General features: G+C 44.9%; 1 protein-coding gene and 1 pseudogene across 1 annotated transcript; both read right to left on the minus strand.

Moving 5' to 3' along the window:
* Window positions 1-1584: 1584 nt before the first annotated feature.
* On the minus strand, window positions 1585-2836 carry LOC139660585 (uncharacterized). The gene has a single exon (XM_071538756.1). The coding sequence runs from the start codon at window positions 2604-2606 to the stop codon at window positions 1950-1952; it is 657 nt and encodes a 218-aa protein (XP_071394857.1). The 5' UTR covers window positions 2607-2836; the 3' UTR covers window positions 1585-1949.
* A 1250-nt stretch (window positions 2837-4086) lies between these two features.
* On the minus strand, window positions 4087-11841 carry LOC139660582 (myosin-6 pseudogene; annotated as a pseudogene).
* Between the last annotated feature and the right edge of the window lie 2261 nt (window positions 11842-14102).

Genomic DNA, 14102 nt, shown 5'->3' on the forward strand with positions numbered 1-14102 from the left:
CATTTATTTGGCTAAAAGTTCAACATCAGCTTCAGTAAACACTTCACAGAGCGTGATGAAGAGACGAGGAACCAGAGAGGAACCAGAGAGGAACCTGTGAGGAACCAGAGAGGAACCAAAGAGGAACCGGAGAGGAACCAGAGAGGAACCAAAGAGGAACCGGAGAGGAACCAGAGAGGAACCGGCCGGAGCGTTCCTGTCTGCAACACTCCGGTAAACACTCTTACAAAAAGTCTCATGTGAAAACCCACATGTGAATTCAAAGCACATGTGCTTTTTTAACATGTTGGTTTTCATATGTGAACGTGAAATTTCCCATGTGAACATTTTCACCTGTGAATTGTCTCTTTGCGTGTGAAATTAAGTTTTCACATGTGAAACAAATATTTTCATACTGTATGTAATGGCAGGTGAAAATGTGAAAAAAATTTCACGTGGAAAAAAAAACATTTTCACCAATGAATTTAAATTTTCACATCTCAAGTAAAAATCATGTGATGTCACAATACAATGTGAAAATAATTGTTCACATATGGAAAAAGGTATGTTCAAAACACATGTGGATTTTCACAGTACAAAAATACAGTCTGTGTTTTCATGGCTTGTCTATGGAAGACCATTTCTGCCAGTGTGATGAAAAAAAAAAGATCCTGTAAGTCATTATAATGAGAAACTTTCTCAATATATATAGACTTAGTATCTCAAAATAATGAGAAACTTTCTCAAAATAATGAGAAACTTTCTCAAAATAATGAGAAACTTTATCAAAATAATGACTTAGTATCTCAAAGATACTAAGTCATTTTGAGAAAGTTTCTCATAAGACTTACAGGACTGTTTTTTTCATCACACTGGCGGAGATGGGCTTCCATACTCGTCGGCCCGCAGGCCCAAAGGCATCACATTTTTACCAATAATCAGTCCACAGGGATCAATAGGTCTCGTCTTTCACAGGAGAGCAGAATAAAAACTGAACTAATCTGAATGTTCAGGTCAGGTCATTTGTGGTCGTGACTGACGGGGTTTCCTCCAGATCCACGACTCAGTTTCCTCATGAACAGGATTCAGTTCAGTCTCTTCCTCTGGACTCTGATGTCGTCAGTTAAAGACGACAGGAACATCTGATGTGATGTTAGAAGAAGAGAGGAGGAGGAGGAGGAGGAGGAGGAACGACTGGAGGAGCAGGGAGGAGGAAGAGTAAAGTAATAAACTGAGTAGAATAAATAATTACTAATAGAAAGAGGAGAGTAACTGTAGGCCTGCTGCTGCCAGGGAGTAAAGAGTGAAGTAATATAATGAGTAAAGTAACTAAGTGCTGCTCAGGGAGGAAGAAGGAAAGTAATAGAATAATGAGTAACTAATTACTAATAGAAAGAGTAGAGTAACAAATTACTGCTCATTATAGAACTGAGAAATGGTAAAGTTAAGTAATAAAATGAAAAGAATGACTAATTACTAACCACTAGAAAACCAAAACCCTTCATTTTATCCCTGAAATGTCCTTAATTTCTCCATTACATAAATATTAATTATCCATTAAAAATACATACAAAAACATAGATTTAAAAAATAAAATAAGAGTTAGTATTATGGATTTTTACGGGGTTGATTCATGGTTTGATGGCTTTAGTAATTAAGGGATTTTTGTGCCTTCTGTGCAGGTTTACATATTAATGAGCTATTAAGGGAAAGTTGCTGTCTCCCTGAATTTTTCATTATATTAGAAAATCAAACATTGAGGGGAGTTTAAGGGGTTTTCAATTGGGTCTCCTTCATTAATAACTCCCTTAACTCATTTTAAGGGGATTTTGCATTAATTAAGGAGTTAATTAATGTAAATAAGGTTATTTTAAGGGATTATCAGTTCGTTCGCCGTAGAGGAACCAGGCAGGCTGCTGCTGCAGGGAGTGACAGGCTTTTTAAATAAATAACTACTAAGGAGTAATCTATTACTTTCTCTCAGTAACGACCCCCACACTGTCGGTGAGCAGCTCCGTCCCGGACCCGGACCCGGGCTCCGGGGAGCTGGAGCTCCACCAGCCGGCCTCCTCCTGCCGGTGGGTCGGCAGGTTGGCCGGATCCTCCGCGGTGACAGCGGGAGGAGGCTCGGTGTTCAGGCCGGGCTCGGTGAAGCCCTGCCCGGCCTGCCGCGGCTCGGCCGGCCCGGTGGGAGCGGAGACCTGACCAAAACCTCCGGGCTGCCTCACCGGGGCTTCCCCCGGTGTGACGTATACAGAGACAGAATTACCATTAGTGTTACTGTTAGTGTCAATATTAGTACTGTTAGTATTAGAATTTATATTAGTATCAGTGTTAGTATTAATATCGGTGTTAATAATAGTATTAGTATCACAATGTATCTCAGTGTTATCGTCCGTCCCGGTGCTCCTCCCCGGTGTCCCGGGCCGGCTCCGTCCCCGGCCGTGTCCCGGGCCGGCGGTTGGTTTCCAGATCAGACTGTAGTAAACCGCCAGGATGACGGCAGCCAGAGACACGGACAGCACGTACGCGGTCACCGTGGCCAGTCTCACCCACTTCTTATTGGTCTTGGCCAGCAGCTTGGCCTTCTGGTCGCCGGTGTAGGTGGCCGGTTTGCCCCGCTCCATGCCGGGGTAAAGTCCCGGTCTTTCGCGGTAGCCCGGTTCTTGGTCCTGCGGTCCTCCTGCACGTCCGCCTCGGCCGTTCAGGTCAGATCCCGAGTGGAGGAGGAGAAGGTCCGGTCCGGTCCGGTCGGATGCCCGGTCGGTGCCTCTGCAGCCCGGCGCGGTGCCTCAGCCTCCCGGTCCGGCCATCAGCAGACCCGGTCTGTCTTCAGTTCATCAGTTCATCAGTTCATCAGTTCATCAGTTCATCAGTTCATCAGTTCATCTGTTTCCAGCTGCTGGAGTCTCACTGGGTTTATTCAGTCTGAGCCTCGTCAAGTTACACGGAGTTAACCACGGCCCGGAATCTACGCGACTTTGCCTTCAAAATAAAAGCCTAATGTTTGCCAAACCTGGAAAAAGAAATCGTAATAACAACGCTCCGCGGTTTGTGCTCACGTGCTTCCTCTCGTGGCTGCAAGAGGACAAAACTCTCTGCCCCAAAATGTTAACAGTTTGTTTATAGCAAAAGCTAACCTTCCTACACTATAGCCATAATAAGCTAATGACATCAAAAGTTTACTTCTAGTTTAGCAGGACTGTAGCTGGAACCTTTGGATGTTTTAGTGTTCTCCGTTTGAATAATGCTGAGCTGATATTGATCCGATATCAGAACACTCAGTTTGTTTTCCGTGTGTGTAGGAGGATCAGTAGTGTTTGTTTTTAGATTCTCAACTTCACCTTATCTTTCTCCAGTCCATCTTCTCCAGTTGTTAGCAGGGACAGCAGTTAATTTCAAGCCAGGTTTGACACCAGAAAGTTTGGAATTTTAAAACAAGTAAATGATAAAACATTGAATTAGTGTGACATGAATTGCAAAATAACCGGGTATCACTAAGGATTTTATTTTGAAAGTTCTGCCCGGAAGTCCAGTGTTTAATTCTGTTCGCTTGACGCAGGTGTTTCCTGTGTTGTTGCTGCTGATCACCAGTAGAGAGCAGCGTCGGTCAGAATATCAGGAAGCATCAACCAGCAGATTAATTAAAAACTATCAAATAACTCTCATTAAATAAATAAGCCATTAAAAATGCTTATAAGCATGAACAAAGCATTAGTTTATATCATGTATTTCATAAGTTACAGATGTTAGTAAATGATGACTCAGCCTGTCACTGTTTCATCAGGTGACTTCTCTCAGTAGACAAATTTCATGTTTTCATTTCATGTTGTATAATATTGCTAAAAGATTCATAAATGTTTTTACGTGGTAACAGTTTCTATATTTGATGCTGAATAGTTGTGAAATGTGAGTAGCAAGTGTTCTTGTTAATTTAATATTTATTCATCACTTATACAATTTCAAACCCCTTCTGTTGAACATCCGTCACGCTGCACAAACATAAAAACAACAGCAGGAAGCAGAGCGGAGGCCAGATCTTAGTGCACAGCAGTGACTTTATTACAACATCTAATAATTCCTACATGGAGTTCTTCCAAATGTTGATAATGTAACAGTACTGTTGCTTTGTCTTGTGTTTTAGATAACATGTTATTATGATATTACAATATTGAATTTCCCACCAGGCCGGACACACTGGTGGAATAACTGAAGCCTTTAGAAGAACCGTCAGTCAATCCAGATCATTTGGAGAGTGAATGTTCAGCTCAGAGTTGAAGCCAACAACATCTTTAACCAGAGGTGAGACCAAGTCCACTCTGCTCAAGTCCCAAATCAATCTCAAGTCTTGAGGCATAACTCTCAAGTCAAGTCGCAAGTCTAAATGTAGATTACCAAGTCAAGTCCATGTCATTAATGTCAAGTCCCAAGTCTAAATGTAGATTACCAAGTCAAGTCCATGTCATTAATGTCAAGTCCCAGGTCTAAATGTAGATTACCAAGTCAAGTCCATGTCATTAATGTCAAGTCTCAAGTCTAAATGTAGAACAGCAAGTCAAGTCAGAACAAATCAAGAGTCCAGTATCAATTTCATATCTTAAAGAAAACTAAATATCTAGGACTTTTCAATGCAATATGGTTTTAATAGGATAAAAACTTGGTAAGAGCATCATGAGTTTGATTTCTATAATCAGTTTCAACTTCAATAAATTCAATCATTCCATACAAATTCAGAAAACAGAATTTAAATTCAGTCGTCTGCTGGAACAAATCTCATCACTTTCAATCTAAGTCATTTACACAAACACAAGATCTCAAGTCAAGACTTTAGAAACCTTTTCAAGTCATCAGAGTACAAGTCAGAGTCAAGTCCCAAGTCAGCAGAACCCAAGTCAAGTCTCAAGTCTTCTCTTCATGCATCAAGTCAAGTCTCAACCAATTCAAACTGGGACTCTAGTCCAAGTCATGTGACTTGAGTCCCCACCTCTGTCTTTTACTATGACTGTACATCACACTCAATCTAACAGTTTTCAGAAAATGGAATATGAATTTATCCCTCCATAAGAAAATTTAGAATGGTTCTTCATCTGAAGGATTAAATTAAAAATATCAGATTGAAGGCATTTCTAAACATTATCAATTTTGAAAGTTGAGCTAACATGAAAACAAGAGACTATCTGCAAATCAAACCAAAAGCATCATGTTCCAGTGTCTCATCCTCTACATTCAGTTTTCAACCTGCACCAACCATTTTGTTACACTTTGAAATTAACATTTTTTATCAGCTCTTACAGGACCCATTTAAATATTAAAGGATTTTGTGGTGTATTTATCTTGTGTTTTTGCTGAGGAAGGATCATTTAGACAGACAAAATAGCTTGAAAAGAATAATTTGATTGGCTGTTGAATTTCAGAGCCAATTTGACAGAGCAGCAGGTAGATACATTCAGAGTCCCAACTTTAAATTACTGATAATCTGAAATAATAATGATAATAATAATAATTACAAAATATCCAATGCTTTTTTGCTGTTGCCATTAGTTTGGTTTTGGCCACATGCTCGGCCACACCAGCTCTGGTTATGTTTTGTTGCCATGGTGACAAGCATCCCTCCACACACCGAGGCACTGGAACACCTGTCAATCAAAACAGATTCACAGAATGATGGACATGTCAACCCAAAAGGAAGGAAGAGAGGCAGATGGCAGCTTTAACTAAATTATCAGCAATACAAATAAGCTTGGCACTGAACTGCATAAATACTCACAGTAAACACAATACATTTGGATAAATTGACTGTATTCTGTGATACATAAACCTATCACTGCTGGTGAGTAAAAACCATTTCACGTTGGGTTTTTAATTTTCTGTTGAAACCCCACTATATAATTTCAAAAAGTCATGTGAGAAAATCAGGATTCCCTCCTTTTCTTCCTTCCTGAAAAACGTTTTGAATTTTATAGCACTAGGCCTATGAGATGAGTGATACTATAGTGTTCTACAGTACCTCGTGCCAGAATTATTGTTATTTGAACTCACCTGTGATGTTGTTGCTGTGGGATCTCCTCACTCGTCCAGGCTCTTCTTGGAGGGTCCGTCCCTGGTCTTCGCCCTCAGCTTGTTCACCTGAGACTCGGCGATGTCGGCTCTCTCCTCAGCCTCCTCTAACTCGTGCTGCAGCTTGCGGAACTTGGCCATGTTGGTGTTAGCCGCCTCCTCGGCCTCCTCCGCCGCGCGCTTGTAGGACTTGACCTTCAGCTGCAGCTTATCCGCCAGGTCCTGGAGGCGAGCCATGTTCTTGCGGTCTTCGTCCGTCTGGTAGGTGAGCTCTTTGATGCGCCGTTCGTACTTGCGCACCCCTTTGATGGACTCCGTTCCCCTCTTCTGCTCTGCCTCCAGCTCGTTCTCCAGCTCCTTAATGCGTCCCTCCATTTTCTGAAGCTGCTTCTTGCCGCCCTTCATGGCTATCTGCTCAGCCTCATCCAGGCGGTGCTGCAAGTCTTTGATGGTCTGCTCCATGTTCTTCTTCATGCGCTCCAGATGGGCACTGGTGTCCTGCTCCTTCTTCAGCTCCTCAGCCATCATGGCTGCATCTGTAATGGCCTTCTTAGCCTTCTCCTCAGCGTTGCGGTTCTCTTGTATGGCTTCCTCCATCTCACTCTGCAGATGGAGAAGGTCTGCCTCATGCTTCTTCTTCTGATTGATGAGGCTGGTGTTCTGGGAGTGCAGGAGCTGCATGCGCTCTGTTGCGTCAGTCAGCTCCTGTTCGGCCAACTTCCGACCTCGTTCTGTCTGCTCCAGTGCGGCCCTCACTTCCTCCAGCTCGGCCTGGATCAGATTGTTTCGGCGTTCCAGCAGAGCGATGTTCTCTCTCATGTCATCGTTCCCATGTGCCGCGTCGTCCAGCTGTAACTGAGCATCTTTCAGGAATGCCTGGAGGCTCTTGAGCTGTTTCTGGGCATCCGCTGCCTGCCTGTTGGCTTGGCTGAGCTGTATCTCCATCTCATTGAGGTCACCGTCCATCTTCTTCTTGACTCTCAGGGCCTCATTGCGGCTCCTGGTCTCAGATTCTAAAGAGGACTGAAGGGACTCAACCATTCGTTGGTAGTTTCTCTTGGCCTGCTCCATTTCCTCATCTTTCTCAGCCAGCTTCCGCTCCAGGTCGGCCTTCACTTGGTTGAACTCCAGCTGGGCTCGGAGGATCTTGCTCTCTTCGTGCTCCAGGGAACCTTCTGCCTCCTCCAGTGCTGACTGGAGCTCACACTTTTCTTGCTCCAGCTGCTTCCGAAGTTTCTCCAGTTCATGAGCGCTCTTGCCACCCTCACCAAGTTGGTCAGTGAGGTCAGAGATTTCCTCTTGGAGGTTCTTGTTCTCTCTCTTCATGGTCTCAAGTTGATCCAAGGACTCCTCATAGGCATTCTTCAGTTTGAAGAGCTCAGTGCTCAGAGACCTAGCTTCCTTCTGAGAGGCCTCCAGTTCACATTGTGACTCCTCATACTTTTGCTTCCACTCTGCCATGACTTTGTCAAAGGATCTTTGCTTTTTGTCCAGAGCTGCAGATGCTGCATTGGATCTTTCAAGGTCCAACATCAGGTCCTCAATCTCATTTTGGAGACGGTGCTTGGTCTTCTCAAGGGAGGAACACTTTGCGTTCACAGCCTCGATGGCCTCCTCTGCCTCCTGCAGCCTCTGGACCAGCTTCTTCTTTGCTTCTTCCAGCTCCTCTGTTCTCTGGATTCCATCAGTTTCATACTTTGTCCTCCATGTTGAGACCTCAGTGTTGGCTTTGGACAGTGCTCTCTGCAGCTCTGCTTTGGCCTCCTGCTCCTCTTCAAACTGCTCTCTGAGCAGATCACAGTCATGACGGGCAGATTGCACAGCATGGGCGAGGGCATTCTTTGCCTTGACTTCCTCTTCCAGCTGTCTGCGTAAGTCTTCTAGCTGCTGGGTGTACGAGCTCTTCCCTCTGGTCAGCTGTGATACCAGACACTCTTTCTCCTCCAGCTGACGTCCAAGCTCTCCGTTTTCAGTGAGCAGCTTGGCCCTCTGGGTAGTGAAGTCATTGATGGTTCGTTGAGCCTCTTCATATTTACTCTTGTACTCGTTCATGTTGTCTTCCATTGAACGACACATCTTCTCAATGTTTGACTTAGCCTTCACCACACTCTCCATATTAGATGACAAGTCATCCAGCTCCAGCTTCAGCTCACTCTTTTCCTTCTCCAGCTTTTGTTTGACACGCTGCAGGTTATCAATCTGTTCACCCAGTTCAGCCACACTGTCAGCATGCTTCTTCCTCAGAGAGGCAGCAGTAGCCTCGTGTTGGAGGGTGGATTCCTCCAGCTCCCTGCGCAGCTTCTGGAATTCAGCATCTCTCTTCTTATTGAGCTCCACCTGGGCTGATGTGACGCCACCAGCTTCCTCCAGGCGCTCACTAATGTCCTCCAGCTCTCGGGAAAGATCAGAGCGCTGCTTCTCTACTTTAGCCCGGGCCGCACGCTCAGCATCCAGCTCCTCCTCAAGCTCCTCAATTCTTGCCTGGTTTTCTTTCAGCTTCTTTTGGAGCTGAACTGATGTTATCTGCTCATCTTCTATCCTTCCGTTCATGTGGCTGATCTCAAAATCTTTCTTCTTGAGTCTCTCCTCCAGCTGCTGTTTGTCGTTTTCTAAGTCCATCAGACTTTCTTGAGTCAGTTTTAGGTCTCCCTCAAGCTTCCTCTTTGAGCGCTCAAGGTCCATCCTGACTTTTTTCTCTTGCTCCAAGGAGCCCTCCAGATCGTCCACCTGTTGCTCCAGCTTCACTTTGGCTTTGGTCAAGGTGTTGGCTTTGTCTTCTTCACTCTGAAGGTCATCCAGTGTCTGCTGATGAGCCTCCTGCAGTGCTTTCTTCTCTTTGGTTAGCTTCATGATGTTCTCATCCTGAGAAGCCATCTCCTCAGTGAGATTTTTCACCTTGTTCTCTGTAGCGTGTTTCTCCTTTTCAACCTTGGCCAATGTTAGCTCAAGGTCATCTATATCTTTCTTTAACTCGGAACACTCATCTTCCAGCTTTCGTTTCTTAGCTGTAAGATCTGCATTCATCTCCTCTTCATCCTCCATTCTTTCTGTCATCTCTTTCAACTTGGCTTCCAGTTGAATCTTGCTCTTAATAAGTTGTTCGCAGCGTTCTTCAGCATCTGTTAATGTATCCTGCTCAGACTGAATTTGCAGATTCAGATCATTCTTCTCTTGGAGAAGAGTCACCATTTTCTCCTCTAGTTCCTTTCGTCTCACTTCAGATTTCTCCAGGGCTTCCTTCAACTTGTTGAACTCATCCTTCATATTGGCCATCTCCTTCTCCGACTCAGCGCTCTTCAGCAGGGGCTTGATCTTGAAGAACAACTTCATCCATGGCCAGTTCTTAACACCCAGGAAGGAGCGAAGGTTCCACTGGATAACCATTAGGGCATCTCTGCGTTCCACTAGCTTAGCAAACTCAGCTCTCATGAGGATTGCTCTGGCATTAGCTTGGATCCTGGTGATGATGCGAGAGAGTTGCTCATCTCGCATCTCCTCCAACGTTCCCAGCAAGCCTGCTTTGAAGAACACCTTGGTGTGGCCGAACCTGTACTGTGTGTGGTCGATGTCCAGGGATCCCAGCAGCTTTTCGGCACTTTTCTTGCAGTCAATAAACTGGCCCTCAGGAATGGCAGAGGCATTCAGAATTCTGTATCGTTGTTTGAAGTCTCCATAGAGAACCCTGTTGGGGAAACCCTTTCTGCAGATTCTGATGCCTTCCAGCACACCGTTACAGCGTAGCTGGTGCATCACAAGGCAGTTGTCCATGATGCCTGGAGTTTTGCGCTCATTTGGAATCAGACAACGGACAAAGTGGGGGTGGGTGGTCTTCAGGTTGGTCATCAGCTTGTTAAGATTTTCCCTGTGAAGTGCAGACACTGTCTGGAAGGAGGAGCCTTTCTTCTTGGCCCCTTTGCCACCTTTATCACCGTCAGTCCCTGCATAGGTTAAAAAGAGCTGACTGAGGAACTTAAGGGAGGATTTCTGGTAAAGCCCAACCACCGTTTCATTCAGTGGGTCCTTGTTTTTCACCAGCCAGCCGGAAATGTTGTAGTCAACTGTGCCAGCATAGTGGACCAGGGCAAAATGTGCCTCTGCTTTCCCCTTTGCAGCCCTGGGCTTCTCAAACATTTTGTTCTTGCCCAGATGATTGTCATAGAGCTTGGACTTGAAGGTCTGGTCGCTGGCCTTGGGGAACATGCACTCTTCCTCCAGAATAGACATGATCCCCAGTGGCTTCTCAATGAGGTCAATACAAGCTTGCAAGTCCATCCCAAAGTCAATGAACTCCCAGTCAATGCCCTCTTTTTTGTATTCCTCTTGCTCCAGAACAAACATGTGATGGTTGAAAAACTGTTGCAGTTTCTCATTGGTGAAGTTAATGCACAGCTGCTCGAAGGTGTTGAAATCAAAGATCTCAAATCCAGCAATGTCCAGCACTCCTATGAAGTACTGGCGATGCTGTTTAGTGTCAAGGGACTGGTTGATTCTCACCACCATCCAGTTGAACATCTTTTCATACACTGACTTAGCCAGAGCACCAATGGAATAGTAGACTTGGTCTACACCCTGGCCTTTGGTGACATATTCATTTCCTACCTTGACTCTGGGATGGCACAGCCCTTTGATGAGGTCTGCAGAGTTCAGCCCCATCAGGTAAGCCGACTTATCAGCAGCCTCCGTTCCGTCAGGCTCAGCTTGCTCCTCACGCTGCTTCTGCTTAAACTTCATGTTGCCATAGTGCATAATGGCACCGGTCAGCTTATAGATTCCCATCTTCTCGTCTTGAGTGAAGCCAAGCACGTCGAAGGCGCTGTCAGTGGCCATCAGTTCCTCTGAGTCGTTGATGGATTGTACTGTTACCTCTCCTTGGGAGATGTAAGAGTAGTCATATGGGTTGTTGGTAATCAACAGCATGTCCAGCAGCTCTGGCTTCTGATTGGACAAGATCTGGAAGAAGATGTGGTAGTTCCTCTCAGACTTGAGCTGAAAGGTGACACGTGACTTCTCCAGCAGGTAAGTCTCAATGTCAGCAGACGACAGCTTGCCACTGGTTCCGAAGTGAATTCGGATGAATTTTCCAAAACGGGATGAGTTGTCATTCCTCAATGTTTTGGCATTACCAAAGGCCTCCAGGGCAGGGTTTGCCTGGATGATTTGATCCTCCAGTGTTCCCTTGCTGGTATCTTTCTTGCCTCCACCAACCGCAGCAATGCTGGCAAAGTACTGGATGACTCTCTTGGTGTTGACTGTCTTCCCAGCTCCGGATTCTCCGGTGATGAGAACAGACTGGTTCTCCCTGTCAGTGAGCATGTACTGGTAGGCGTTATCTGAGATGGAGAAGATATGGGGGGGGGCCTCGGTTCTCTTCTTCCCCCTGTAGGCCGCCACCACCTCAGCATCATAGACAGGAAGCCACTTGTAGGGGTTCACTGTCACACAGAAGAGCCCAGAGTAGGTGTAGATCATCCATGCGGCGTAACGCTCTTTGAGGTTAAACAGCACGGCGGGCTCGTGGAGGAAAGTGAACATCGCCATGTCTTCAATTTTATCGAATTTTGGCGGGTTCTGGGGATGAACGTCTGACTCCTTCACAGTCACCGTTGTTCCGTCCTCCTTCTTGACAGTTGCCTTCCCTCCCTCCTTGCTTTGGATCTGTCCCTTGACATATTCCACCTTGTCATCGACAACAAAGCACTCAATTTTGATGTCAAAAGCCCTGGTTTGGGCCTCCAGGCGCTCCTTATCTGACTTCCTCAGGTAAGAAGCAGCCTTCCCAAACTCGGCCATCAGAGCGTCACCCATGGTTGAGGGTGGAAATCCACAGACAGAGGGAGAATCAGCTGGAGAGAGAGAGAATGCAGATCTTTTTTCTGGTGACTCTGATGTAGAACTGCACAGCTCTTCACTGCAGGCAGAGGTTTATAAAGGCTGCCTGTGGACCAAATTAGGAGATAGCTGCTGGGGACAAAAAAATACAAAACTAAATTTGTCCCAAGATGTACAAGCACCATGAGGGCAGTTTCAGGACCTTTTGCTGTCAGTGTCCATTTTAGGGAAAGTAGCATTTCGCTGCTTATCTCCCTCCTTTTACCCTCTTGATAGGGATTCCAGACACCTCTCCATTTATCCACAGTGTGCTCAGTCTCTGCTGTAACTTCACAGGATTTGTGCATTTGCTCCATTTTTATCCACCATGTACTGTGTATCATACACATGGGGCAGTTTCATACAAAACTTTTTAAAAATATAACTTGAAAAGGAAACAGACATCCATAGTGTTGTCTGACTTAAGTATTTTTTTCTTTTTATCTGTGTCCAGCTGCATGCCAGGCTGCTGACAGAGAGACGACACCAACACCTCCTCCAGCACCGTCACAGCAGACAGTCTGGACTCATCTGCACTCAGCCTCCGCCTCAAATAGAACACAATGACACTTTTATCAGAGATTTCAAAGTCTCCACTTCAAACATTTCAAAGTCCACCATCTGAGCTATTATTTCTATCATCCACGCAGTCTCAAATGTGGAAGACACTTCATCTCGTGGTATAGTATTTACCCAAACTCTTGACAGCTGGAAAGTACCAGGAAATACCTGATAACTGATATGTAAATGCTGCACCTTATCTGAGTTAAAACAGGGCTACAAGCAGTTAGGGATGCAGTAGCTGCTGCACTGTGTCTGTGGAACAAACAGTGATGTACAGTATCTGTTGCTGTAATGGGAGAATTTCAGTCTAGAAGCTTTTTGCTCTCCAGCACACTGAAAAATTGTCTAAACCACAAATCTGACATTCATTCATGTTTCATGCCTCACTGCATGCTTTATTTCCTATCCAGTAAATTATTGTCATGAACAGCATGACATTATACACCGTGGCCCTGACTGTTACTGAAGGCTGTGTGACACTAGTGCTGCATCAGCTCCACATTACTTGCAGAAGAAAAAGAGAAGATTTAGAGAAGAAATGTTAGATGCACCGGGCGTTGCATATTATCCCAAAGCAGGTTCTCAGTCTTTTTGACTTGAAGCGATGCTTCCTGAACAGTTCAACCAAAGAATGATTTTCCCTTTACAGCTTTGATTAATTATCAGAGGAGCCTGAGAGGCTGAATACTGTTCAGTATCTCATAAGAAAAAAGCAAAAATAGGATAATACATTTGTATAGTGGAAATATGTTTCTTTCCTATCTCATAAATCATCTCGCAACTCCCCAAAATGATCTTGTGACCCCCAGGTTGAGATCCACTGTCCTCTAACCCAGTGGTTCCCAACCCAGTCCTCAAGGACCCCCTGTCCTGCAAGTTTTTATTCCATCTTTACTCTTGCACACCTGATCCCAATGGGGCCTACACACTTTCATGCTGCTCTGTTCAGGTAGATCTGTCTCTACCAATCAGCATTAAGACCTTAACTGGATCAGGTGCGCAAGAGTAGAGCTGGAACCAATACTTGCAGGAAAAGGGGTCCTTTAGGACTGGGTTGGGAAACACTGCTCTAACCTGATCCCTGTCCTGTCAGAACCACTGATTCAATTTCAATCCAGTTTTATGAAACTGTACTTGTCCCTCTTGCTGCTGGGCTCCAGTCTGTAGATGCTGCTGTCTCTGCTAATAGAAAGTGAGCGAGCGGAGCGTCCTGCAGAACCCACCGGCTCTTAAAATACCAGCTGATAGCGCTGCGTTATCTCTGAGGACCTCAGCTGTCGCTCATGTGTTCCTCCAGTTAATCTAACAAGCTCTCTTTGTCCCTTTAATCCTCTGATAAGTCTGGAAGAGAAAGACAGTTTTGACCAGTAAAGGAATGAAAAGAACTGAACTTCTCTTGGGAAACAATGAATATGTTCAATAGCATCTAAAATGTCCCATAGACCAATCAGATGTCAGTATTTAAAACGAAACAATTCCTACTACCTGGTGTAGGAGGAACCATTTGGGTTCAACCCTTTAAGGATTATAATCCAAATTAATCTACAGTCAAGAACATTATAGTAGGATATGTTACGATGTCTAAAGGAAATCCTTAAATTGAATTCCTTTTTCATTCCATTTGGGTGAAGACT

This window comes from Centroberyx affinis, unplaced genomic scaffold (assembly GCF_046629955.1).
Source record: "Centroberyx affinis isolate AG114_WGS23_722 - 3 ecotype Tasmania unplaced genomic scaffold, CSIRO-AGI_Caff_v1 ptg003343l_1, whole genome shotgun sequence".
NCBI lineage: Eukaryota > Metazoa > Chordata > Actinopteri > Beryciformes > Berycidae > Centroberyx > Centroberyx affinis.

Excerpts from the sequence above, each read along its gene's own strand:
- LOC139660585 (XM_071538756.1), bottom strand. The coding sequence starts at position 2,606 with ATGGAGCGGGGCAAACCGGCCACCTACACCGGCGACCAGAAGGCCAAG.